This window comes from Myiozetetes cayanensis, unplaced genomic scaffold (assembly GCF_022539395.1).
Source record: "Myiozetetes cayanensis isolate MyiCay16 unplaced genomic scaffold, myiCay2020 scf27, whole genome shotgun sequence".
In the NCBI taxonomy this organism is placed as follows: Eukaryota; Metazoa; Chordata; class Aves; order Passeriformes; family Tyrannidae; genus Myiozetetes; species Myiozetetes cayanensis.
In genome coordinates, this window is record NW_026087488.1 from 7,626,816 (window position 1) to 7,650,344 (window position 23,529).

Consider the following 23,529-nt stretch of genomic DNA (forward strand, 5'->3'; position numbering starts at 1 on the left):
TTCCCCAGTACCTTGCAGGGCAGAGCTCCCCAAGCAAACTGCTCCTGGGACCCTGGGTGGAAATCAGCCCGGTGTGGAGGCTGGGCAGGAACGCTGCAGCTCCTCGGAGTGTGTTCCTGCTGGGAACACCTGGCTGCCTGTTCAGACCTGCTCCCAGCTATCTGCCGGTGGTTGGGTGGCATTCACATGGGGTGTTGGACTCACTTGAAAGCGCCCTCGCCAGCTTGGCTTCGGCCTCTTTGAAAGCAGAGCTCTGTGTGCCGGGGCAGCTCCCCCGCTTTCCCTGGCGGGTCGCTGTGGATTCCCTGCCCTCGGGATGTGCTCCGACACGTCCCGTGGGGAGCTGTATCCACGCGGCGTGTTCTGCACTTCCACACGCAGCAAACCTCTCTCTGGGGTCAGCACTGAGGGCTGGCACTTTGGGCTTCCCAAAAACCCGACCCCAAACACCTCCCACACCGTGAGAGCGCTCGGAATCAGCGCCATTCCAGCCAGTGCCACGGGCAGGACAGAGTCTCTGGGACGTGGCACACGAGGCCTGCTCTCCACCTGCAGTGTGTCCCCCACAGCAGAGTGCTCGACACGGGGTTTGTTTGATCTGGGGATCTCTTTGTCTGATGGCACCAATTTTGGAGTTTGCAGTGCTTGCTGAATGTGCTGTAAATCAGAGTCATTTACTGTACATTTACTGACCACGCAGGCATTTTGCAACGCTCCTGTGCGTTGCTTTCGGTACCCAGACAGCAATGAGGTTGGTTTTCCCCTTTGCCTCAGACTGGCACTGCTTTTCTTTTATTTCATCCCTTCTGTATTATGCAGCATTTTAATAGGCTGACAACTCAGGGGCTTTATTTTCTGGTCAACATCTCCATCACAAATAAATGCTCAGAGGGATTGACGTGTTCTGAAAGAAGAATCCGTGATAGCAGTGACTGAAGTGCAGGACTGAAGAGTGTGGATTACTGGCTGTCCAGATTTAGGACTGAGTTGCCTTTTAATTTTGAAATGGATTTTTTACTTCTCTGTTCAGTGACCAAGGATGTTCCCAGGACTCCAGCAGGCCGTTTCTTCCAAGTGAGCTCTGCCTTGTGTTCCATACAAGCATGTTCTCCCTGACCCCATCTCTTCAGCTGTTTAGGTATTCCTATGCAAAAGCAGGGTGTGGGTAGGAGGGAAAGATAAATTCTCTTTGCTTCAGTTCAGTGATAGTCCCTTATGTGCAACACCTGTGGCTGATCTTGATTATCTCTGCAGATTTAACAGCTTTCCCTTTCCCACCTAGCATCCTGAGGGGAGGATTGGGAGTGAGGGACCTTCCCAAAAGCCACGTTTTATTGGCCAGTTGTGGAACTTCAGGTTATGAAACCTCCTTGCTAGAGGTTCTGTTAGGTCTGTTTTTCACCAAAGCTGGGGGGGTGGGTTATCTTACAAAAAGACTGACAATGTTGATTAACAGAAGAGGGAGTTGTGAGAGACACAGGATAGCACACACATTTCTGAGGTTAGGGATAATGCTGCTGGATTGCTCCTGTGTGGAGAGGAGGAGCTGCTGTGGCTGCCTTTGGCTCAGTAATTTCAGTTCTGAAACAGAAAGTCACTATGGAGTAGAATGTGGCCACTATGACCAAAATACAAAAACTGCAGCAGTTCCAGTAAGTGAAGACTCGAATTGCAATGGAAGCAGTTTCTTTTAAACAGAGGCTGTTCTGTAAGTCTCTAGGTTGTTCTTTATTCTCCTCCCCCTTGACTGTTTTAATCCACTGGCAATTTTGGCCACAGCTGAAGAAGGAAAGGCTTCTCAAAGATACTCCAGTGCTGGAGGTTTCCCAGACACGTGGAGCCAGGGAAATGAGGGAGTCCCTGTAACACGAGCTTCATGTTTATGAGATGGGAAAGAAACCACGAGGGCAAAGGGTTTTGAACACCAGCCACCTCTGAAACAGCTTGGGGAGGGTTGTCTTGAGACATAAAGCCAGAGGAAAGCAGGGATCATTAGTGCCACTTTTAGGAAATAACCTTTTGCTATAAACTTGCTGTGAACTGGCTGGTGGGACCTCGCCAGGGCTTTCTTTGAAAAAGATGTGGTTTCTCTGTTGTTGCCTCCTGATCTGGTGATTGCTGTCCTGGCTCCCAGGTGCACCTGTCATTAAGGAATTAATGCACATTTCATGAGCAGAAGCTGAACAAATTAGAGCCTTTTGCTGTTTACAGTTGAGGGGTGAAACTCCTCCTCTAGCTGTATTGCAGTGTCTCCTGAAACAAGTGGAGGCTATGTCCTTTATTTCTTCTACTGCGTTGTTAATTATCACAAATAAGGGGTGTAGGTGACTTGCTGACAGCAATTTTTCAAGATCTGACTTTGGAGAAATGAAGGTTTCAATACCACCCTATTTTTTATAAAACCTGAAGACTTTCTGTGCAAGGTGAAAGCGAGGGGGTTTGTGTGTCCTGGAAAGAATGTGCAATTACTAATTCTTTTTTTCCCAGGTTCCTGTGCTCATGTCTTTTTTTAAGAAGTTCATTACTGAATGCCCCGGGGGAGATTTCATGGAATTTGGTATCACTTTGAAATTCACACAAGGAAGTTGGAGTTAGAACTGTGTTTGTCACTGGATGATGCTGAATTTAAGTTTGGGATTCACTGAGGTGCTGGAGCATGTCCAGGGAAGGGAATAGCTGGGAAGGGGCTGGAGCAGCAGGAGCAGCTGAGGGAGCTGGGGGGGGCTCAGCCTGGAGAAAAGGAGGCTCAGGGGCACCTTCTGGCTCTGCAATCCCTGACAGGAGGGGGGAGCCAGGAGGGGTTTGGGCTCAGCTCTCAGGGAATAAGAGACAGGACCAGAGGACACTGAAGTTGTGCCAGGGGAGTTTCAGGTTGGACATCAGGAGGAATTTCTCTATGGAAAGGGTGGGCAGGGGCTGCCCAGGGAGGTGGTGGAGTCCCCACCCCTGGAGGTGTCCAAGGCAGGCCTGGCCATGGCACTCAGTGCTCTGGGCTGGGGGACAAGGTGGGGATGGGGCACAGGGGGGACTCGATGATCCTGGAGGTCTTTTCCAACCTCAGTGTTTCTGGGATGTAACACCCTCAGCACACTGTGGGAAGAGAGAGGCTTCCTCTGTGGCAGAGGAGGAAGCTGCTCCAGGGGAGAGCAGGCCAGGCTGAGGCCTGGGGAAAACTCAGATCTATGTGAGCTCACCCTTGTCTTTCCCTGCATCCCTCTCCCCTTGTTTAAACAGGCAAAAGTTCCTGACCTAAATGAGAAATCCTTCGTACTTCCCAAGGCAAAAAGCATAGGAGAAAAGATGTTTCCATTTGCCCAGGTTTTTGATAAATACCCAAGGGTTTGTTAACACAAGTGAGAAACACTGCAATGAACTGTGTTAACAAACACAAACAAACCATCCCGGTCTTGCCTTCAGCATGGCAGTAAACTTTTGGTTCCTTGTTTTGCCTCACAGTGGTGAAGACGCTGTCAGCTCTGTCGTGTCACAGACACTGGTCCCTGAGAAATCAGACCTTTGATCAAAGGCCTTTATGTCTGCAGTATCAGAGGCTCAGCAGCCTTTATCACCTCCCCACAATCTACAAGTGAAGTTTGGACATGGAAAGTGGTTAAAATGGGTCTTCTTTACCAACAGAGAAATAAAAGCTGCCCTAAATCAGAGAGACTCTCCCCTAATAACAGCAACAACAGAAATGTCCCTGTCTGTTTTTATTTGGGATGCACGTCTTGTAATTAATCTCCCTTCTCCTAATTTCCCTTTCATCTGGGGCTCTTCTGAGCACTTCACAAGAACATAATAACCAAGCCCAACTGTATCTGTGACACACATGATTATTGTTATTATCTTCATTAGGCTAATGCAGACTCTGAAATTCTGCATGATCAAATAACTTACCCAAGGTTAAACAGTGATGTAGTGTCAGGACTGGCAACAGAGCAGCCCTGTCTCCCAAGCCTGGGTTAAATTCAGGTTTTGCTGTGTCATTTGGGACTGTGCATCCCTGTCCTGTTACCACAGAGCTCCTGTGGCAACACAGCTTGGCCAAACCAAAAACCTTGCTGGGGAGAGTGTTTGAGCTCCAGAAACTGCTGCAGCCTGCACTGGATAGAACACTCTGTGATAAAACAAGACAAGCCCTGTTTGTGCTGTGAGGGTTTTCTGGTCTCACTCACAGCCTCGTGCCCACACCACTGACCCCTGGCAGTTCTGGACAGCCCAAGCTGTCATGGTTATTGTAGTGCTCCCTTTCTCACCTCAGCACCCAGCCTCGTGCAGCTATAAGGTTTTATCCCCAGATTTTTGGTGTATCACCTATGGGGCTATTGTAGAACACAGCAAATTCTTTACTTGGTCATTTAAATACCTCCTGTGATGACTCCAAGGCTGGTTGCTTTTCTTTTTGTCCCCAGTGGTGCTGTGGGTAAGCCATGGGTGCCATAACAAGCACAGATCTTCTTTAGAGTACCTGTGTGCCTTCCTAATTACCTGTCCAAAGCCACTTTTCTTGTCAGCCAGATGAATTTAAAGATATGTTTCTCAGAATAGCTGATGTGGCCATGGGCAGTTGGGCACTGTGACTGATCCATGTCCTGGCACAGCTTGACCAGGCCCCAGAATGAAGTAAAAACACTTGCTGTGCTTCTGTGGGAAGATAGGTGGATGTGAGGAGGAGCTGTCCCTCTGCTTTGTGCTCAGGGAAAGGTTTTTTCAATCTGTGGGCAGGGACAGAAGGACATTTCCACTCAGATTAAAAATACACAGATTAAAAAAAGGCCACGGGTAGAGCTCTGCAGTGGCTGCTTTAAACATTGATGGGAGAAAGCACAAGAGGAGGATGTTGGCAGTGTGTGATGTACCCCAAGCCTCTTCTGCGGCAAAAATGCAGATTTTTGGGTCATGTGAGGATAAAACAGGACCTTTGGATTTATTTGCATCAGGCCCAGGGTAGGATTCTTGCACAGACCAGTGCACTTGTGTGGGAGAGTTCCCCAAGTGAATACAGGAATGGAGAGAAGGAAGGAGGAAGGGAAGATGAGTTGGGTATGAGAAGCTGCTGATGGAGCTGCAGACCAGGAGATGGGTGAGGAGACCCAGAAAATCCTAATTACGATGCTCTAGAGAGGATAAGGGTGGCCTTGGAGCAGCTTTATCCTCCTTTCCTATGAAGGTGGTTCAGCCTGCAGAAGAGAAGGCTCCAGTGAGACCTGAGAGCCCCTTCCAGTGCCTAAAGGGGCTCCAGGAGAGCTGGAGGGGGACTTGGGACAGGGGATGGAGATAGAGGACACAGGGAATGGCTTCAAACTGACAGAGGACAGGGATGGATGGGATACTGGGAAGACATGAGGGTGGGCAGGCCCTGGCACAGGTTGCCCAGAGAAGCTGTGGCTGCCCCATCCCTGCAAGTGTCCAAGGCCAGGTTGGATGGGGCTTGGAGCAACCTTGGATAGTGGAAGGTGTCCCTGCCCATGGCAGGGGGTAGAATGAGGTAGTCTTTATAGTCCCTTCCACCCTAAACCATTCCATGATTCTTTATGGATCAGGGACTGACAGATAAATGAATGCTTGCCATGGTCAGCAGCAGTGCCCAAAGTGTTTAAAGGTATGTCTGAGGGCAAGGGCCATTCTGGAGTTACTAAAGTTAGGGTGGGTATTTTTATCTGTCTCCAAAAGCTTTTTCATCTGGAATTCAAAACCAGGTTTAGGTAGCTACTCAAAATAGTAAGGTTTGGGTATTTTTATATACTTCCTGTCATTTTAGAAGTGGGTGGTAGCACCAAGTTTGCATGACAGTTCTATCCAGGTTTTAATCCGTGGAGGAGATGCTGTAGACAATTCCAGCTTTTCCAGCTTGTGCACTTGCAGCCTCATGAGCCTCTCTGGGGGTGTGCTCAGACCCCCCTGTGCTGGCCCAAAGCCCTTTGTCAGCCCAGGACCACGAGAGGGGACGTGTCAGGCTTTGCCTGAGCGTCTGGCACAGCAGAAACCTGCCTGGAACGTACCTGCCAGTCCCTGATGGGCTGCTGTGCTCCTGGGTGCTGCCTCCTGTGCAGGGCACCCCTGAGCTGGCATCTCCCCTGCACTCTGCAGACGTGGTCAGTGGGACTAGAAGGCTCCTCACAATTACAGACAATACACCCATGTGCCCTGCACAGCTTGTGATGTTCCAGAGTAGCTCCAAGGCAAAATGCCAACGAGAGACGAGCTGCAGTCACTTGGAAGTGCATCCAATCTGAGTTCACATTTCTCCACGTTTGATAGAAATCTTCCTAACTGGAGAAATTAGCTGTCATCTGCTGTAAATCATCAGTCACTAATTACCCCCGTTGCTCGCTCACGTCTCAGTTTGCTGTGTCACAGGCAGTGTGTGTGGCTGTGAGAGAGGTGGGAGGGGGCGAAAAACCCTCACTTGAGGGAGTGTGGTATTAGAGAACACTGAGCCCCCACAACCCTGAAATCTGTGACAAATCCCTAAATAATTTCTTTAATGTTTTGAATTGAACCTTAGTCTTGTGACGTAATATGGACAGCCCCAGAGGCACAGCTGCTGGAGCACGGCAGTGCACCTGAAAGCCCAGGTTTTCGTGGTGGGATTTCTGTTCCCAACCTGCCAGAAAACCTCGAGTCCCAGACATCTGCACGTGCCTTGGCTGGTTCCAAGAAGTCCCCCAGTATTTGCTGGATAAGGTGGTCTCGAGCATTCAGTGGAGAGCGGCAGTGTTCTTCAAATGTATTTGGTTAAAATACACCAAGAAGTTGTAAAAGTGAAGGCATCCCATTGATTCAGAGAACAAGAGCCCGACCATTATGTCTTGCCCCTAGAACTCATAAATGCCTCTTCTCCTTTGTTGATCTTGTCTGGCCAGAAAACCAGGAGATTAGAGCTGTGAACTCCACAACCACATCCGTACGAAGCCAGAGAAAAAAATCTCCAGAATCTCTCCAGAAAGAGATTTTGTAGATACTTATTTTAATTTCCTTGCAGTTTGTGGCTCATGCCAGTTTCCTGACTCATCCTCACCCCAGCGTGGTGATACGCCAAGTTTTCCAATAAGGAAAACAAGGGAGCAGTGAGTCACTGCCCGAATTCATATGCACTTGATTTGCTCTATCATTATCCATACTGGGTTTATTTATTTTAATTAGTTCATAGACAAAGTCTCGGAGATATGTTTCACTGCATGAATTAGCTCGACTTGTTAGTCTTGTGTAAAGATGAGAAAGGCAGAAGATGAGCAGAGCTTTTGATGGCAGCCCCAGTTTTTTTCTGCCGCAGCATCCAGGAGGAGACTGTGAATGGGGGGAGTCTCTGAGTTTCCGGAGATTTGAATAATTGAAAGAATAACATTATTTTTTTTGAGGCTCTCCTCTTTGATCTGAAAAATCTGGTGAGGCTGCTGCTTAGATCTAAAATGTCCCAAGAGTAGCCTTTTCCCTCGGTGAAGACTGTGTTTAACTCTGTGTTCGAGCAGTGTTTGCATGAGATAAAAAACTAGAAATCAGGTCTGAAGAGAGTTGTGAGCTGGAGGTGCTGAGCGTGGAGGAGGGTCTGGCCAGCACTGCCCGAAAGCTGTGAATGATTCCAGTCCTTTCAGATGACTAATAGAAACCTCAGCTGCTACTGCTGTTGCTGTTGTTTGTTCAGAGTTGTAACCAGTTGTGATTTTTCCCATTCCACGCAGAGGAGCCATTCCAAGTCTCAATGAGTAAGTTTGGGTTTAAGTTCAGGTCCAGGTGCCAGTTCATTTTAGCCTGTCCTTTGAGCCAAATCCTGTCACTTATCTCTAATTGAAGTCTTCCCCTGGGTGGCAGGAATTGCCAGGCTGATTAGATAGGCTAAGCAGGAGGGAGATGAGGCAGGGGTGAAATTAGGGATCTCCTTGGAGGGAACTGCCAGGGGTGGAGAGGAGAGGGAAGGGACTCTGAGCTTCTTGTCCTCGGATCTGGCCCATGTCATTTTGCAGTTTCACTGCTGAGAGCTGTGGTTGAAATGGATAATCTTCCACGTTTGGGAATTTATTTAAGCTCTTGGGCTCACGTTGCCCGTGCTCCCCCTTTGACAGGGACATCCATCCCAGCCACAGTCCTGGGAACAGACCTGCACTGTAATTAGGGAGATGAAGGATTTGATTAGGGTGTGGGTTTACCATGAGGCACCCAGCATTTGGCAGCCATGGTTGCATTCAAACTCCCATTTGTTTTGTTTGGATTCTTTTTTTTTAGCAGGACCTGTGCTGCCTTCCCCAGACAGCCTGACCCTGCGGTAATGATGCCCTGTGCTAATCGATCCCACACCTGATGAACTTTTTTATCTCCTCCCAGTCTTGCAGGCAATTTTGTGCTCAGACTTTACATACCACATTACAGTGGAGTTTGAGCTGTGTTAGAGGAACCATCATTTATTACTGCCAGAGAGAGTGAGAAGTTGTTTTTCTTAATATACATCTTCTCCAAGCCTTTGCTTTATTGCATTCCCTGGTTCTTTTTCCTGATGCTTAATTACTTGTTACAGGTAAGCCAGTAGCCTTTGGGAATGAATGAATAGCTCAGATACTTCCCCACTGACATTAAAATAATGCCAAAAACACTGAATGGAAAAAGTGGGTGTGACAGGTGGTGTTGAGTCTCCTTGGAATAGGAATGTCACCTCAAAGCAGACAAACATTTTGATTTCATTTTCGGAGCAGGAGTGTGCTTGGCAGAGCTCACAGCACCTCTCCTTCCAAAAACCCTCTGCAAAGGCTGCTCAGAGTGAACAGCAAGTGCTGTGGTGTGTCAGAGCTCCGGGTGTGTGTCCCACAGTCCAACAGATCTGCCTGACAGGAGCCTCCATCCCCTCACCTTCGGCACATGCAGCAAATGGGAGGTTTCCAACACGTGTGAAGGCTTTGAACTCTCGCACTGACCTGCTCTGGACTTTGTTAGGGAACAACTGGAGCTGTGCCAGGGGAGGTTCAGGTGGGATCTCAGGAAAAGGTTCTTCCCCCAGAGGGTGGTTGGCACTGAGCAGGCTCCCCAGGGCAGTGGGCACAGCCCCAAGGCTGCCAGAGCTCCAGGAGGGTTTGGACAACGCTCTGACACATGGTGGGATTGTTGGGGTGTCTGTGTAGGGTCGGGAGTTGGACTCGATGATCCCTGGGGGTCCTTCCCAACTCAGGACATTCTGTGACTCTGTTCTGTGATTTCTAAGCAGCTGTTTCATTCTGGCACTGACCCCACATCCCTGCTCACTCTGACCTTCCCCCTGAGCTGCTGGGACTGCTCTCTTCCCAGCCCTCTGCTTTATTTCCCAGGGAAACCCCTTCCTAAACCCCGTGCTGTGGGTGTTGGCCGATGCTCTGCAGTGCTTTCTAGGTCACAAGTTTCGTGAGCAGGTCTTAGGAAACCCTTGTTTTGATTTCTCTAATTGCCGGGTCTGTTTTTGTTTGTCTCTTTTCAATCCTGCAGCGCTGTTTCAAAACCCAAGGCTGTTTCCCCAGTGCCTGTTGTCGTGCCATGCAACAGTGGAAACGAGTTTTGCAGAGGGAAAGTCGGTGTTTGTGTCCCGAGGAAGCTCCTGGCGGTGTCTGCAGGCCAGACGTCACCTCACGTTTATCAATAATCCACGAGCAGGCAGGGGATTGCTTTCATGGCAATCCAAAGGAGGTGGTGCTTCCTTCAGATCCCTCTAGACTCGCTAGTTCTGGCAGCAGTGGGAATGTATCTTGAGCTCCAAACATCAAGCGGGGCCACCACGGTGGTTTTGTGTGGCTGGGTGTTTAAACGGGGCCCAAACGGTGACGCCGGGGTTGAACAGCAGTGGGTGGCTGAGCTGAGGGCAGCTCCTTTGAAGCTCAGGGCTCAGGGTGTGAAGTGCCAGTCACACCTTGGGGTTGCAGTGTAAGATGTAATCACGGGAGACCTCAGAATAAACTCCTCCCCACCTAATCTTTTCTCATGTCTCTGAGCAGACAGGTGTGTGCACCGCTCCTCTGCCGCCCTGCTGCGTCGTTTGAAGGGGGGTGGATGTGGCTGCAGGCATGAGGAAGAGCCTGGCGGTGGGAGGCCTTTCATGGTTAGAAGGCCAGGGCTTGGCTGTCCTCCTGCTTGGTTACCTCCTCCTGGGAGAGCTGGTCCTGGAAGCACCAGGGGAAGCACAGTCTGGGAAGGAAAATGCCTTCCTAAGGAGGAGGGGGAAGGTGGCAAGAGGTAGGAGAAGGAAAAAAAAAACCTTTAAAAATGCACGTGCTTTTCAAGTACGTGGTTAGGTTGGCCAGAGGTATTGCAGCACACACTCAGTGCTTTAAAATGTGCACTGGCTTTACTGAGGCAAGGCTGGGTGAGCTGAGAACCTGTGGTTTTGCTCCTGTAGCTCTGCACAGGCCAACTCTACATTTTACACCTGCTTTGAAACCAAATCACGATGTTTTGTTTTGGTGACTGGAAAATGGGCCTCTCCCAGGGAAGCTCTAATGTCTTTTGGCTTTGAAACCGTGAGTTCATCGTGGTTTAGCTTATGAACAGTGTTTCTTACTCTGTATTCAGGCAGCAGTAAATAGGTGAAGAACCCACGTTGAATCCTGCAGGCTCTGATTTGTTGTAGCTTTGGTCAAGAACACAAAACCTATCTGGTTGTGCCTCATCTGTACCACCTACCCCCTGCTCTAAGTGTGAACCACACACTTCCAGGAAAATTTGCCTTTCCTAAAGTATTTCCCTTAAAACAGAGATAACTCAGGCCATTAAATGCGGATTTGCATTCCAAAAGCCTCCGAATTAGGTCTGTTATATTCAGTGCTTGTGAAATGGTCATTACAAATGTCAGCAGTACCCTGGAAACCCTCTGACCCTGGGAGGGGATGAGGTCAGCCACGTTCCTATTCCCATTTACTTGATGTGTCCTCCCTATCTCTAACACTCCACACCCAAAGCCCTTTTATCCTCCCAATTGCTCTTAGAGGTCCTCTTTTAAGGCCCAGTGCCCCCAAAAGTCCCAGAACTGCCTTGGTGTCTTTGTCAGGTCCTTAGACAGCAGGCCTGGTGGAAGTGGCCTGGAGAGGGCTGCAGGAACCAGGCACTGCTCCCTCTGGGTTCCCCAGGGAGCCCTGAATCCATGCCCATCTTGATCAGCACTCCTGGCTGGGTGCTGCCCTTGTCGAGTTCCAAGCTCTGCATCAGCACTAACAGAGTCTGGCTCGGCTGGTGAGACACTCTGGGAGGTTGGCACCACGTTTGTTCAGTCCTGAAAATACAGAATGTGCTTAAGAAATACCCGGTGCTGGCACACTCCGTGCAATCACACAGCCATCCCGAATGGCCAGCACCCTCCAGAGGGGCTGTCTGGGGGAGGGAAGGCTGGTGCCTGTTCTGAGATCCTCCTGGGACACAGGGATGAGCTTTAATCCCAGAAAGGCCTTGCCCAGCCACGCGTGGAGGCTTCGCTGGCTCGGGTCGCGTCGGGCGCTGGGAGGCACCTGGAGCGCTTCTCTGCAGGCAAAACACTGTCTGGGGCCCGGCTCCAGCCCTCGGCCTTCCCTCCACAGAAGGGAAAGTCAAAAGCTCTATCATTTTCCTGTGCTCTCCCCTGGTCTATCATTGCTTAATTGCGTCCCTAAATCTTATTAAAGTCTGGGCTGAGTCACTGGCACGGTGAGGTGGAAACAGAGCTGAGTAAATTTAAGGAAGGAGGAGGAGTGTCTTCCCACGAGTGTGCTGAGCAGGAAAACTCCCACAGCAGGGCAACTACTATCACTTCGTGGATGTGTTGCATCATCTGCCTGCTGCTGCCTCTAATTTAATGCTCTAAACCCAAATCAAAACACCTGTAGTCCAAAGGGAATACGAAATTGCCTTGGAGTAGGAAATCCGTGTCAATTAGACATGCAGATCTCTCTTAATCTTCTGAGACCTTCTCCCAAGCTCACACAGGGCTTACAATTGTGGTTCTTCATTGTCCTGTTGCTCTGACTCTCCACAGAACCCACTTTCCACCACCAGAATGAGGCTGTAGGATTAACCCAAGGTGGCTGCTCATGTGTTTTATTTGTGGTTACAGGAGTTGAAGCTTGTAAGACACATTGTGGTCTGCTGTGTGAAGAAATCACCGTAGGACTGGGGAGCTGTTGCCACTGGACAGATAGTTTGTCATGATCTGGAACCTATCTGAGTGATGATAGGAGAGCGTGAGAAAATACCCTATTCAGTGTTCCCTCCTTCTTCCACCTTGTTCTTGATGGGTTTATTGTCCATAAAATTGGGATTATGGCGCCCACAAGTCATTTTGACTTGCTGAGCTTCATCTGGCGTGGGCAGTCTGGGACCAAGCAGGAAAGGAGCACAAAGTGCAGGTGTTCAGAGCTGCTGAAGTCAAGTGAGGGTTGAACCTTGGGTTGCAAAAGAAACACTTCTTTATTTTTTATTTTTGTGGAAGGGTTAAATCTGCCATGTGAGGGAAAGCAAAGAAATTCCTGTTGGAGTTATAGTGGACAGCAATGCTCCAAAAAAGAAAAGAGAAGAAAAGAAAGGCCAGGGGAACAGTGTGTCGGGCTGGAGGCAATCAGGCACTTAATGCTTCAGGAAATTATGGAATCACAGAGTAACTGAGCTTGGGAGTGACCTCTGGAGCTCATCGAGGCCGAGCCCCTGCTCAGAGCAGGGCCAAGGGCAGCAGGACTGTGTCCTGGTGGGGTTTGAGTATCTCCAGGGTGGGAACCCACAGCCTCTCTGGCCATCAGTGTTTGCCCTCCCTCACAGTAAAAGGGTTTCTTTCTTCTGTTTAGATGGAATTTGCTGGATTTCAGTCGGTGCCCTCTGCCTCCCTCACTGGGCAGCAGCGAGAGGAGCCTGGCCCGGCCCTGCCCCTGTGCTATCAGCAAAGTTACACTGATAACACTGACACCCTTCCCCACCCTCAGCTTTGTCTGCTCCGGGCTAAACAGTCTAATGAGAGCAGGGAAGTGGGGGATGTTGCAGGAGGCTGCACTGATGTTTCTGGGCAGATCCTGATGGTCTGAAGCCCACCTGAGTGCTGGTGAGGTACCAGTAGTACAGAACAGCTCAAACGAGCTTTCTTACTTTTCGTTTCCTTCTCTCGATTCTTTTTCTTTTAGTACCTTTAATTTATGACTCTTTTCTTGGCATTGTCCCACATGTCTTCTGGGAATAGTTATCTCTGGGTGTTTTATCTCTGGGTGTTTGTCATTACGTGTGATCCTGGCAGTCCCAAAAGACAAGACATTTATGGTGAGTGAGTGCAGGTTGGTGCTCAGCTGATTCCTGTGACCTGCAGTGATGAGCAGAACCACTTTGGATAAAGCCCTGGATCAGAATTTGAGCTGGAGGTGAACTTTTATAGATGTTCAGGGTAGTTGGAGAATGGTGTTTCTTGGTCTGTTTATGTTTGCATATCCTCAGGTTTGGGGAGGAACAGGAGCCTAAATAAGGAAACCTGAGATATTCAGAGAGCAACAGTCCCTGTTCCAGACCCAGGAAATCGGATGCAGGTTATTTAGACCACAGACAGACATCCAGGCCTGTGGATCTGCATCCACAGGGACAGCTGGGCCATGAACAGCTTGGCAAATGTGACCCCAAGATGAGCTCCCAGAGCTCTCCTGTGGGTTTTCCTTTGTAGTTGGTTACAAAAGCAGGGCTGTTCCTCTATACCTGATGTTACAGGTGTTAATATGTTTGAAACAAAACCATCAGATCTTGCTGACTGAATACTGCAAAACCTGTTGATTTTGCTTGTGCCAGTTAATATATTTGGGGGTTCAGGGAAGAGAGAAGCCTGGTTTTGGTTCTCTGTGGAGCTGCTTCAAAGTTAAACATTTGGTCACTCTGACTGAGCTCTTTCAAATCTATTTGCTACCTTGGTTTTGAAAGTAAGAGCTCCCCAGAACTGGTTAAATGTGAAAGCTCCCATCATTGCTCCTATCAGTGTGTCATATCTCCTTCCAACAGAGATGTGCTAAAACTTGTCTGGGATTCAATCTGTCTGTCTTGTCAGACCATTTGAAGGGGCAGAATCGGTTTCCCTGTATTTCTGTAAAATAACAAGCAGTGGGTCTGGATTCTGCAGAAAACACACAAGAAGAAAACCCTGCTCTTACTTAAGTAGAAAGGCAAGGCCAGTTTCTCATTCATGAGGATTTAATTCCCAAACTCAATATATGATCTTATACCTGCCTACCTCTGTTTTTCTTGTAGCAGCCCAAGATTACTGAGTGTGCATGTCTAAGAAAGAAGCCAATATGCAAGCTTTAGAAGTAATCTCTCTGAAATACTGGTATTTAAAGCTCTCTGTTTTCCTTCCAGGTGTGTTACTGGACATCCAGCAGCACTTTGGAGTCAAGGACAGCGGGGCTGGTTTGTTACAGACAGGTAAGAGTGTCCTCTCCTTGGTTTTTGGAACCTTCTTCTTCTCCAATGGGTGTTAATGGATTTCTTACTTGTGTCCTTGGGCACACTGGTTGTGGAATTTACTCTTCCTAGGAAGGTGAATAAATACACCCTTACTAGGAAGGTGGATGAACATGAGGGGTTTTTTGGCTTTGATTTGCTGCTGGGCAGGAGGTCAGGGCTCAGAATGGCTTGAGTGTAGAATGGGCCAAAAGCAAACAAACCTAATGATATTATTTAACAAGTAAATTCAAGGAGGAGATGGCTGCTTCCCCTAGAAATGATAAACCAACAGCAGGATCCTGTTGTTCTCACTTCTTCAGGTGGGTAATAAGTGTGATATATGGTGCCCTTCACGTGCTCTCCAGAGAATCTGCTGAATGGGCAGTGGCCTGAAAATGTAAAACTCCTCAGGACAAGTGCCTGAGGCTGAAAGCTGCAGGCAGGGCTGACAGCCATTGCATCCATGGGAACTCAGGGATCAACAACTGCCCTGGGGTGCTGTTACCTTCAGACGTGCCTCTGGTGGTGGTTGAGGAAGGATTATTGCAGTTGTGATGTCCAGGGATTTGATTTTAATGTCACAGAGCCCTGCAGGCAGAGCTGCACAGCCCCAGCACACACCCAGCTGGTCTGGCCTCTGGTCCTGGAGTGGCTCAGAGTGTCTGGATGTGCTGGATGTGATGGCACTGGATCCTCATGGAGAGCTGAAAGGAGTAGCCAGAGAGGAAATGCAGTGTTGTAAGGAAACAGCCCAGTTTGGAAACCTCCTGCACAACTCTTAGCTGGGTCACAGATTTGTGGTGCTGGGGTTGTCTTGTCACTGTTGTCTGTCTGAGGGAACCACTCTGCAACAATCACATCTCTGAAAAAAGGAGAGTTCAGGTGGCTCTGAACAGTGTGCCAGAGAGACACGTGTGCCCATGCTATCCCAGTGCATACCAAATTCCTGTCAGGAGCTTGTCTGTGGACCTGTGGCAAACACTGGACCGTATAAAATCATTCCTTAAGATCGATCACACCAGAGGTGAGAATGTCCCAGAGCCCCATCAATTGGTCTTTGATTTCTAACCAGGTGAAGCTCTGCAGCATCTCCTCCGTGGCACAGCAGGGCCCTCATCTGTGGCTGCAGCTTCTTGGTGATGTTGTGACACAGCCAACTAATCCCAGTTTGTGTGAAACCCTCCCAGGTGCTGCCCCCGTGGGCCGAGCTCCGCTGAGCTGGTGTGAGCAGCACGTGGCCAGGCCAGGCTGAGCTCCACAAGTGTCACTGATTATAAGGAGCATCAATCAGTTATGCCCAGAGTGGCACTGCTTGTCTGTCAGGCTCCTTTCTACAGCAGTGATTTGTGTTTATTTATGGTGCTCAGAGGAGCAGGTCCTCAGTGTAGCGTTAGACACAAAGCGCCTGCAAGGAAATATTCTGGTGGTGAAAGGACACTTGCCAAAGAGTGTATTTAATCTTCATTCCCCTCAGTGGATGGAATGCTTTTGCAGATGATTTATGGACAGCAAGTAAAAGCTGAGCTTCAACAGGGCATTCATTTGTTAATTGCGAGAAATGTTATTTATTTCTGTAGCAAACACACAGGGCAGCTGAAAACAGCATCACTGAGGCATTGCAGGATTGCTCTTGAGTGTGTCAGGAGTTTTCTGACTGGTAATTGTTGCTTTAAGAAAAGCAGTATTTTCTCTTGGTGAGTGGTTTTGTTATTTTTATGAGTTGAAAACTGAGGGCTTGACTTTGCTCGTGCAAAATAGATAATAATGCCCTAATCACTGTGCCATCAGAGGAAAAGAGTGCTCCCAAAATAAAGCACCATCTCACATAAGAGTCAGGGTAGGGGCACATGGCTGAAAATGTATTAAATGTATTAGTTCAGCTTAGCAAATTCCTGTGTTGGCAGCTGGCCCATGGCCCAGGTACCTTTAGCCCTGGAGAAATAAAAGATGCTGCCCTGCACCACCACAAACACTGCTTTTAATCCTTGCTCTGTTCTCCAAGTCTGACCTCTCTGCAAGTGCAACTCAGGGCAGATGGGTGCAGAGGGTAAAATCACCTGCCCGGGGGGGCAGAGGGACCTGCAGCAGAGCTGGGGCCAGGACTGGTGTCTCCCACACCTCTGCCTTAACCTTGAGCAGCTCCTCTGCAAGCAGGGACACAAATATCCTTTGCTTCCCCAGAGATGGTCCTGCTGAACTAACTGAGTGATGTGAGATGAGACACTGCTCATGCTGAGTGTGCCCTCTGAATAAAGAGTGGGTGAGTCCTCAGGTTGTTAATCCTGCATCTAAATGAGTCCTAAATTAATTTACAATGTTAATGAGGGGGAGTGAAATGTAGTATTTGCTGGCAGTTCATATCACTCATCAGACAGGCTTTAAAATAAACAATTTAAAAAATCTTTTTAACAGAGAAACAAAGTCTCACACATTTTTTTAGGAGGAGATGGTTCTGAAAAGTCAAACAGCAAGGGGGAAGGAAATCCCCAAAGGTAGTGTTTGAGCCTCAGGTGTTCATCCCATACTACATTCTTTGCAGGTACAGCCAGTCTGGTACCTCTGTCCCTCCAAACATTCAAAAGCCAATCCACACACTCTGAGCTCCCAATGCTTTCTGGGGAGCAAAGGAGACTGGTTCCTTGGGAATTGCAAAGACACAATTTGAATTTTTGTCTTCTTTTACATCAATCCCCAGGTAGGAGTGTCTCTTTGCCCGAGAGATGTAATGAAAACTGGTTGGAGGGACACTCCAGGCTCATCCCTGCTGGAAGGGAGCAGGAGGTGGTAGTGTGTGCAGCAAGGATCCCGTGACAGCAGAGGTCACACTGACAGATGGAGCACAACTGCTGCTTGCTCAGGAGCACTGTAGAGTAACACACATAAAATGTGCTGGTTCCAGCCTCCCTTAGCTCTGGATGATGCTGTAATTCTGGGCTGATCTTCCTTTTTAGAGCACTGCACATGCAGTTACAGAAATGTTGGATTGGTTCACTGGCCTTCAGGTCTGCAGTCCAAGCTTCTTTGACTGGATAATCCTGAGTGATCTCAGGAGGTGGTAGAGCATCTCCTTGCCTCCTTGAGCTGTAGGCAGTCAATATCTTTATAAACCAGACCATACAAAAAGCCTCTTCCATGAGTGGAGTCAGGTAGGAGCAGCTACAGAACTCCAGACCTCTAGGAACACAAAGACTGAGAAGGTGGACAACTGGATTTGTAAAACTGCTTCAAAATAGTGTTATCCTTCCACAGATACTTAGGCCATGAGAGTAATATCCCAGTGCTGTACTCTGGTTTTCACTAGATTTTTTCCCCCTTCTCTCTTCATTTTTGTGCTTTATTGCTTTATTGCTCTGTCTGCTCTCCTTGCCCTTGGATTTATGTTGCTTTTGTGTCTGTGCCACCCCAGAGCTCCAAGAATAGCAGTGCCTGGCTCGTGGTGCAGTTTGTCTTCCAGAGATCTCAGGATGTTTTATGCTTGGGGGGGATAATGAGGCTGGCCCTTTTCTACAGATGGGGAGACCAAGAAAGCCAGAGGGGAGAAGTGACCTGCCCAGAAGTGGCTCAGCAGGTGTGAGGCAGAGCCAGGGTGAGAACTGTGGGCCAGTTCCTGAGCACGGAGCGTTCAGAGAGGTCAGTGCTCAGACCAGGGGTTTGTCCTCGTGGATGAATCCTCCAGCTCAGAGACTTGTGCAAGTGGAAACTGAGGAGGCATCAAAGGGAGGGGATGGCAGGGAGTCCATGGAAATGCAGACAGAGTGTCTGTCTTCAGAAAGAGCCAAGGGATGTCACCAGAGCAGACCCTGGTAAGCACAAGTGTGTAGAACAAGGGCACACGCCAGGAAAGGAAAGGAGGTGAGAGATATGGGAGGACTCATTACAGGTGAATTGCAGGGTTGCTCTGCCTCTTGAGCTGCCCTGGTGTAACCTTGCAGTAGATGGCAACCCTGCAAATCAAACACCTGAGGGGCTCTGGTGTGTTGTGCTTGTGAGAAGGGGGCTCGAAATAGTGGGAGGGCAGTGGTGGGATAAATCAGACTTGCTGAATTCAATTCCTCTGACTCCCATCTTCTTGTCACTGGCTTATGATGCTCCAGCATTTCTGTTTATTCCATACAGACCACCCTCTCTGGGGGCTGCCCTTGAGTATGTGCAGATGACATGAGGTGCAGATGCTGCACATTTCTTTCCTACCACCTGCTTCTACCTGAATAGGTGCTGCCTTGGTCCTCAGCTGTGCTGTGCAGAACTGAATCACATCTTCAGCTTTCACTTCCTGCTTAACTTCTTGCTAGAACAGAGGAAATCATATTCTAGACACAATTGTTTTCTATTTAAAATTCATGGGCTTTCATTTTGAGTGGATGGGTTCTTACCCCAGAGCACCTCCAGGGTGCTGGTACCTCAGGTGTCCAGTCCAGGGGAGGAGACAAAATGCCTTGTGATTGCTCTTCTTGACTTAGCACTTCATTGGTTTGGACCCCCATGTCCTACCCACTGTCATCTTCCCTCCTTCCAACCACACTCAGCATTCCTAAATCCAGGTTCCTTCTCTGGCAATGTGGGGCTCAAAATCCCAGGGCAAGGTGGAGTCCTCTTTTTGCCAGGAGATCCTCTCTGAGTCATATCAACAGTGAGCAACACCTTTTTACCCAATTCTCTTTCCACACCTGATTTTGTGTCATTTTTTTTTTCCCCTGAACTTCTTCAGCTTCCTGTAGGATGCTGCTGATCTAGGGATTAAACAGGGACAGTTCAGGTAATAAAGAAAAAGCAGGGCTCTGTGTTCAGTGTGCCTTGGTTAATGTTGTGACAAGTGTTGGCTTTTACTAATTTTACTAGAGCGAGCTGAGATAGTCCAGAGCCTGATTATTTCCCACCTAAGTCCTTTACAAGTTCCAGCAGTCCTTCATTCCTGTGTGCTAGAACAGTGTCTGATACTCTAAGAGGTCACAGCAATCTGAGGGGCTGATTCATGAAAGCAGTTCAGCCTCTGCAATCAAGAGTGAAAGCATTTTCTTGACTCAGTGAGCAGGTCACAGGAAAATGTGTCTGTGCCCCAGCCCAGTGCCCCACGCACCAAGGAGCAGACTGTAAAAATGCCACTTGCACCTGCACTCTCACTGGGCATGGCCAGGGAGATAATCCCTGTGGGGGGAGAAGGGGCAGGGAAGGGAGGGAAGGTGTCCTTGCTTCCTGCTGAGGGGAGGGAAATGCTTCAGCCAGGCTTGCATTTTGTGTTTCACGTGTCAGCAGGTGAGTGCAGGCTGTGGAACAGGGAAGCTGCAGATTGCCTTGCCTTCACCAGTACCTTCATTTTCTGATGCTGCACAGCCACCAACACCAGGTGACAATTCATTGTCCCGTCCCCTCTTCCTGCTTTGCAGAAGGGGGGTTTGTCCTTTTGGCCTTTCAGACAGGGCAGGTGCTGGGGTTGGTGGTGGCGAGTGAGACTGGCACTTGTGCTGCCCGTGGCACATCTGTCCTGGCACCAGATCTTGGCCTGGTTCCCCTCGGGCTGCACTTCAGGCACCTCTTGCCAAGGTCGTCTTCGCCTCTGTAATTTATTGTAACAACGAGGGAAAGATTTGCCACAGATTTTAGAGAAGTAGTTATGGTTCCCCCAGAGTCTGAACAGCTTCTGACACAGCCTGTCCATCCCCCCAGACGTGTTCCTCAAACCTCACAGTTCCATTCCAGCTCTGTACAGTGGAAGGTGGCATTTTTGCTGGCATTGTGCAATTCTTTGAAACATCACCCTCCCCTTCCCACCAGCTGTGCAGTCTCATGTAGTTGGTATCTGCACTGTGCCCAGATAGTTCAGAAGGGCTGGTCTGGCTGCCTTGACTTTTTTCATTGCCACCATATTTGGAATATTGAAGGAGAGATGTAACGTTTGAGTTACATTATCAGTTGTCAGATATTTAATGACTACCAGTTTCTGGAAGGGAAGTGTAAAAACCTTCAAAACCTTACAAGGAGCTTACTTTTTTCCTCCTCCTCTCCTCCTCCTCTGCAGTGGCACTAAAAGCCTTTGGTAAGGAATGGAAAACCTGCTTAGCTTTAATTCTTGCCTTTCACTGAGCTTGTTAAGTTTAATTTTCAAGTGTGGTGACCAGAGGAGTGTTTGTGTGTGTTCTGAATCAGGAGGAGCCCTGGATTTCTGCTCTGTACCCTGATCTAGATCAGTGCATACTGAGTTGCTACTGATACCCAATTTAAAGGTGTTAGCCCAGAGGGGAAGATTTTTTGCCTTGACCTTAAGGGAAGTTGGATCAGGGTCTTCCATGAACTGGGGGTGAGAAAACAGAACTACCTTTTATAGCACACTTTTATAGCATATTTAATATACATCATCCCAGGGGAGCCAGGAGTGTTCTCTCTAGAAGATTTATTTTCAGCTTGCTTTGTTTTTTTTCTTGCCTCCCAGCCCTGAAGAACTCTCATTTTCTTAGAGCAGGGACCTGCAGTTCTGCACGTGAGAAGTGTGGGCAGCCCTGCTCCCACGGGGTGAGGTGGATGATCCAGAGGCCAGGCTTGGTCTGTGTGCCCTGGGAGATCTCCAGGGTGACACAGGACCCTTGGAAGCACTGCTGTTGGAGGAGGTGTTGGATTTGAGAGAGAGATCATGTGGATAGCCCAGATAGTCTTGACAGGGTGTGAAGGAGCTCTGGAGCTCTGAAGGTGCTGTCTGGCAGTGAAGGGAAGGTACTGGGGTTAGTTAGGAAGCTTCCAGAAGGCTCTGGAAGTACCAGGGTGTATTTGTAGCAGTGGGAATGTTGGGGTCCTGGACCAGTCCATGCAGTTGTTTTGTTTCTCCAACATCCCATCTGGAGTTCCAGGTGGCTTTTCCTCCAAACCAGTGCTTCTCAAACATTTTGTACCAGACTACTCTGCACCCCTGCGAGCGAATTTGTGCAGTGATTTATCATCAGACCACTAAAACAGTAACACTGCTGCATGTCTGGCTGCGAGGAACCTGCTGTTGCCTTGTGGGCCACGATTTTGGGAACCACAGCCCTGGCAGAAGGAAGAACATGTCAGCAGGGGCTGCAGTGATTCCCATCCTTAGACCCACACACCCCTGAGCAGTGACTCATCTGTAGGCACCTGTACCTGGCTTTGAGAATGAATTCCAGGGCATCACTTATGTAAAAAGTGAACATTCCTGGTGGTGTTGGTAGTGTGAGCAGCCTGCAGGACTGGATTCCAATTAGCACAAGTAAGGCTGAGCTGCATGAATGGTGCATTGTTGCACCAGCTCAGAAGAAATCTCCCCTTGCTCCCGGTCCATGCACGTGTCCCAGGGTGTTTCCTGTGTGCTGATGGGAGATTATAGAGCAAAGACCCATTTTCTGCCTAAATTATGCACGGAACCTGGGTTTGGAGAGAAAATATTACTGACCACAGACCATTCCTCACCCCAGCTCAGAGTCAGTTCTGACAAAAAATGTAAACACACATGAACAGGTTTTGCTAAAACTCTATTTAGTTGTTTCCAAGGCTTAGTCAGATGACTGAGGACGGTTCAGGTGTTTAAATCTCAGATGAAAACCAGTTATTTGACAGGGTGAGTAGTGGGAGGAGGGATTCACACACATCCTTGTGTTCTTTGCTGCTGCAGGCAGGGCAGTGCTTTGCTTTTCAGTGGAAAGGAAAGCTCAGTTCTGACATCTTTTATTCCCCTGCTCAGTTATACATCAGGCTGTTCCTGATTAAACATTTGGGCAGTTTTAACCATTTCCTCCTTCCAACCTTTTCATCCACTGATGTTTACAGAAGGAAGATTTATTTTACATATTCTCCTACTGCATCATTCTCCTCCTCCTTTGGAGTTGAGCTGCATTGGAGATGGGGCAACTCTGATTTATTCCCCTGTAGGACAGGAGTGTTGAAGTGGGAACATTAATTTCCACACACCTTTCCTGCAAAGAGTTACCTTTAAAAAACTAAGGAGTTCCAATAACTTGCTTATTTGGAGCTGCACTAATTTTAAATGGATGGCTACAATAAATTACTTCTGGGGTGGACCTGGGAGTGAATTCGGGAGGCAGTGCAGGTAAAGCAGTTTGAGCTTTGACTTGTATTTACAACTCATAGAACTGCAGAATGTCCTGAGCTGGAAGGGACCCACAGGGATCATCAGATCCAACTCCTGGCCCTGCACAGACACCCCAACAATCCCACCATGCGCCCAGTGGGCTTTTTTAATACCTTGGCAATCCCTGGATTTCCCAAACATCTTCTTTTACTTTTGCACTGATGTCACTGCTGATGCAGGAAGGCATTGCATCTGCCATCCTTCCCACACTGCAGGATTCCCTTTGGGATGCTGTTTTCCAGCAGTGCTTGTTGTCCCAGAAAGATCCCAGGTCAGAGGAAATTTAAACCAAGGGATTGTTTAAACCAGGGCCCAGCCAGGCTGCTGAAACTGGGGTTAACCCTGGGATCTTGATCCCTCACTGCAGGAGCTGCAGCTCAGCTTGGCTTTAGGGAGTTTTTCCAAGTCAGGAGTGACACGTGGCCGATAATCTCTGAAATAACAACTGTAAGACAGGCAGATTCTGCAAGACACACACAGAGATTCACTCTCCAGTGTAGTTATGATCCTTTGCCAAACCACTGCAAGTTAAACACTGGGATATATCAGTGTTCCAGGAATTCCCTGCAATGAATTTGTCCCTCTCTGAAGGCCACCCAGCCGCTGTGAAACACTTGCTCTCTGTCTGAATTGCCATGTGTAACAGCAATAGGCAAAGGCACTTGTAAATACTGCCAGTAACACTGAATTAACAAATCATTTGTGTCAAATAGCCCTTACAGAGCTGGGAGAGGCTCCCCTCCATACTGGGATGCCTCTTTGCTGGGGGATGAAGGCTGCTCATCCCTGCAGGTGTTTATTTGTGGCTGCTCAGCTCTTGTCCTGGTGGTCAATACACATTTACAAATCACAGCTGATAGGGATGTTTCTTTGTATTTTACTTTGTGGCACAAGAGCCTATTAGAATACTGCTGCCATTTGGAGAAATAGGTGGGTGAGCCCGTGGCTCCATGCCCTGGCAGAGCTGTTGAAGTGCTGTTTATGGCACTGGGTAGGAAGTAGAAGGTGTTTATGGCCCCTGCCTCTGTGCTCTGACTGCTGCTGCTTAA

At 48.6% G+C, this 23,529-nt stretch overlaps 1 protein-coding gene across 3 annotated transcripts in view; it reads left to right on the forward strand.

Moving 5' to 3' along the window:
- The window catches only part of LOC126643540 (sphingosine-1-phosphate transporter SPNS2-like), a 122,759-nt gene that overhangs the window by 20,519 nt on the left and 78,711 nt on the right, over positions 1-23,529 (forward strand). For all 3 annotated transcript variants that reach the window (XR_007629763.1, XM_050321964.1, XM_050321963.1), the window contains exon 2: positions 14,296-14,361. Coding sequence is in view for 2 of the 3 variants with exons in the window: in XM_050321964.1 (XP_050177921.1) it covers positions 14,296-14,361 (66 nt within the window). In the remaining variant the exon portion in view is untranslated. The remainder of the gene's footprint in view (positions 1-14,295; positions 14,362-23,529) is intronic.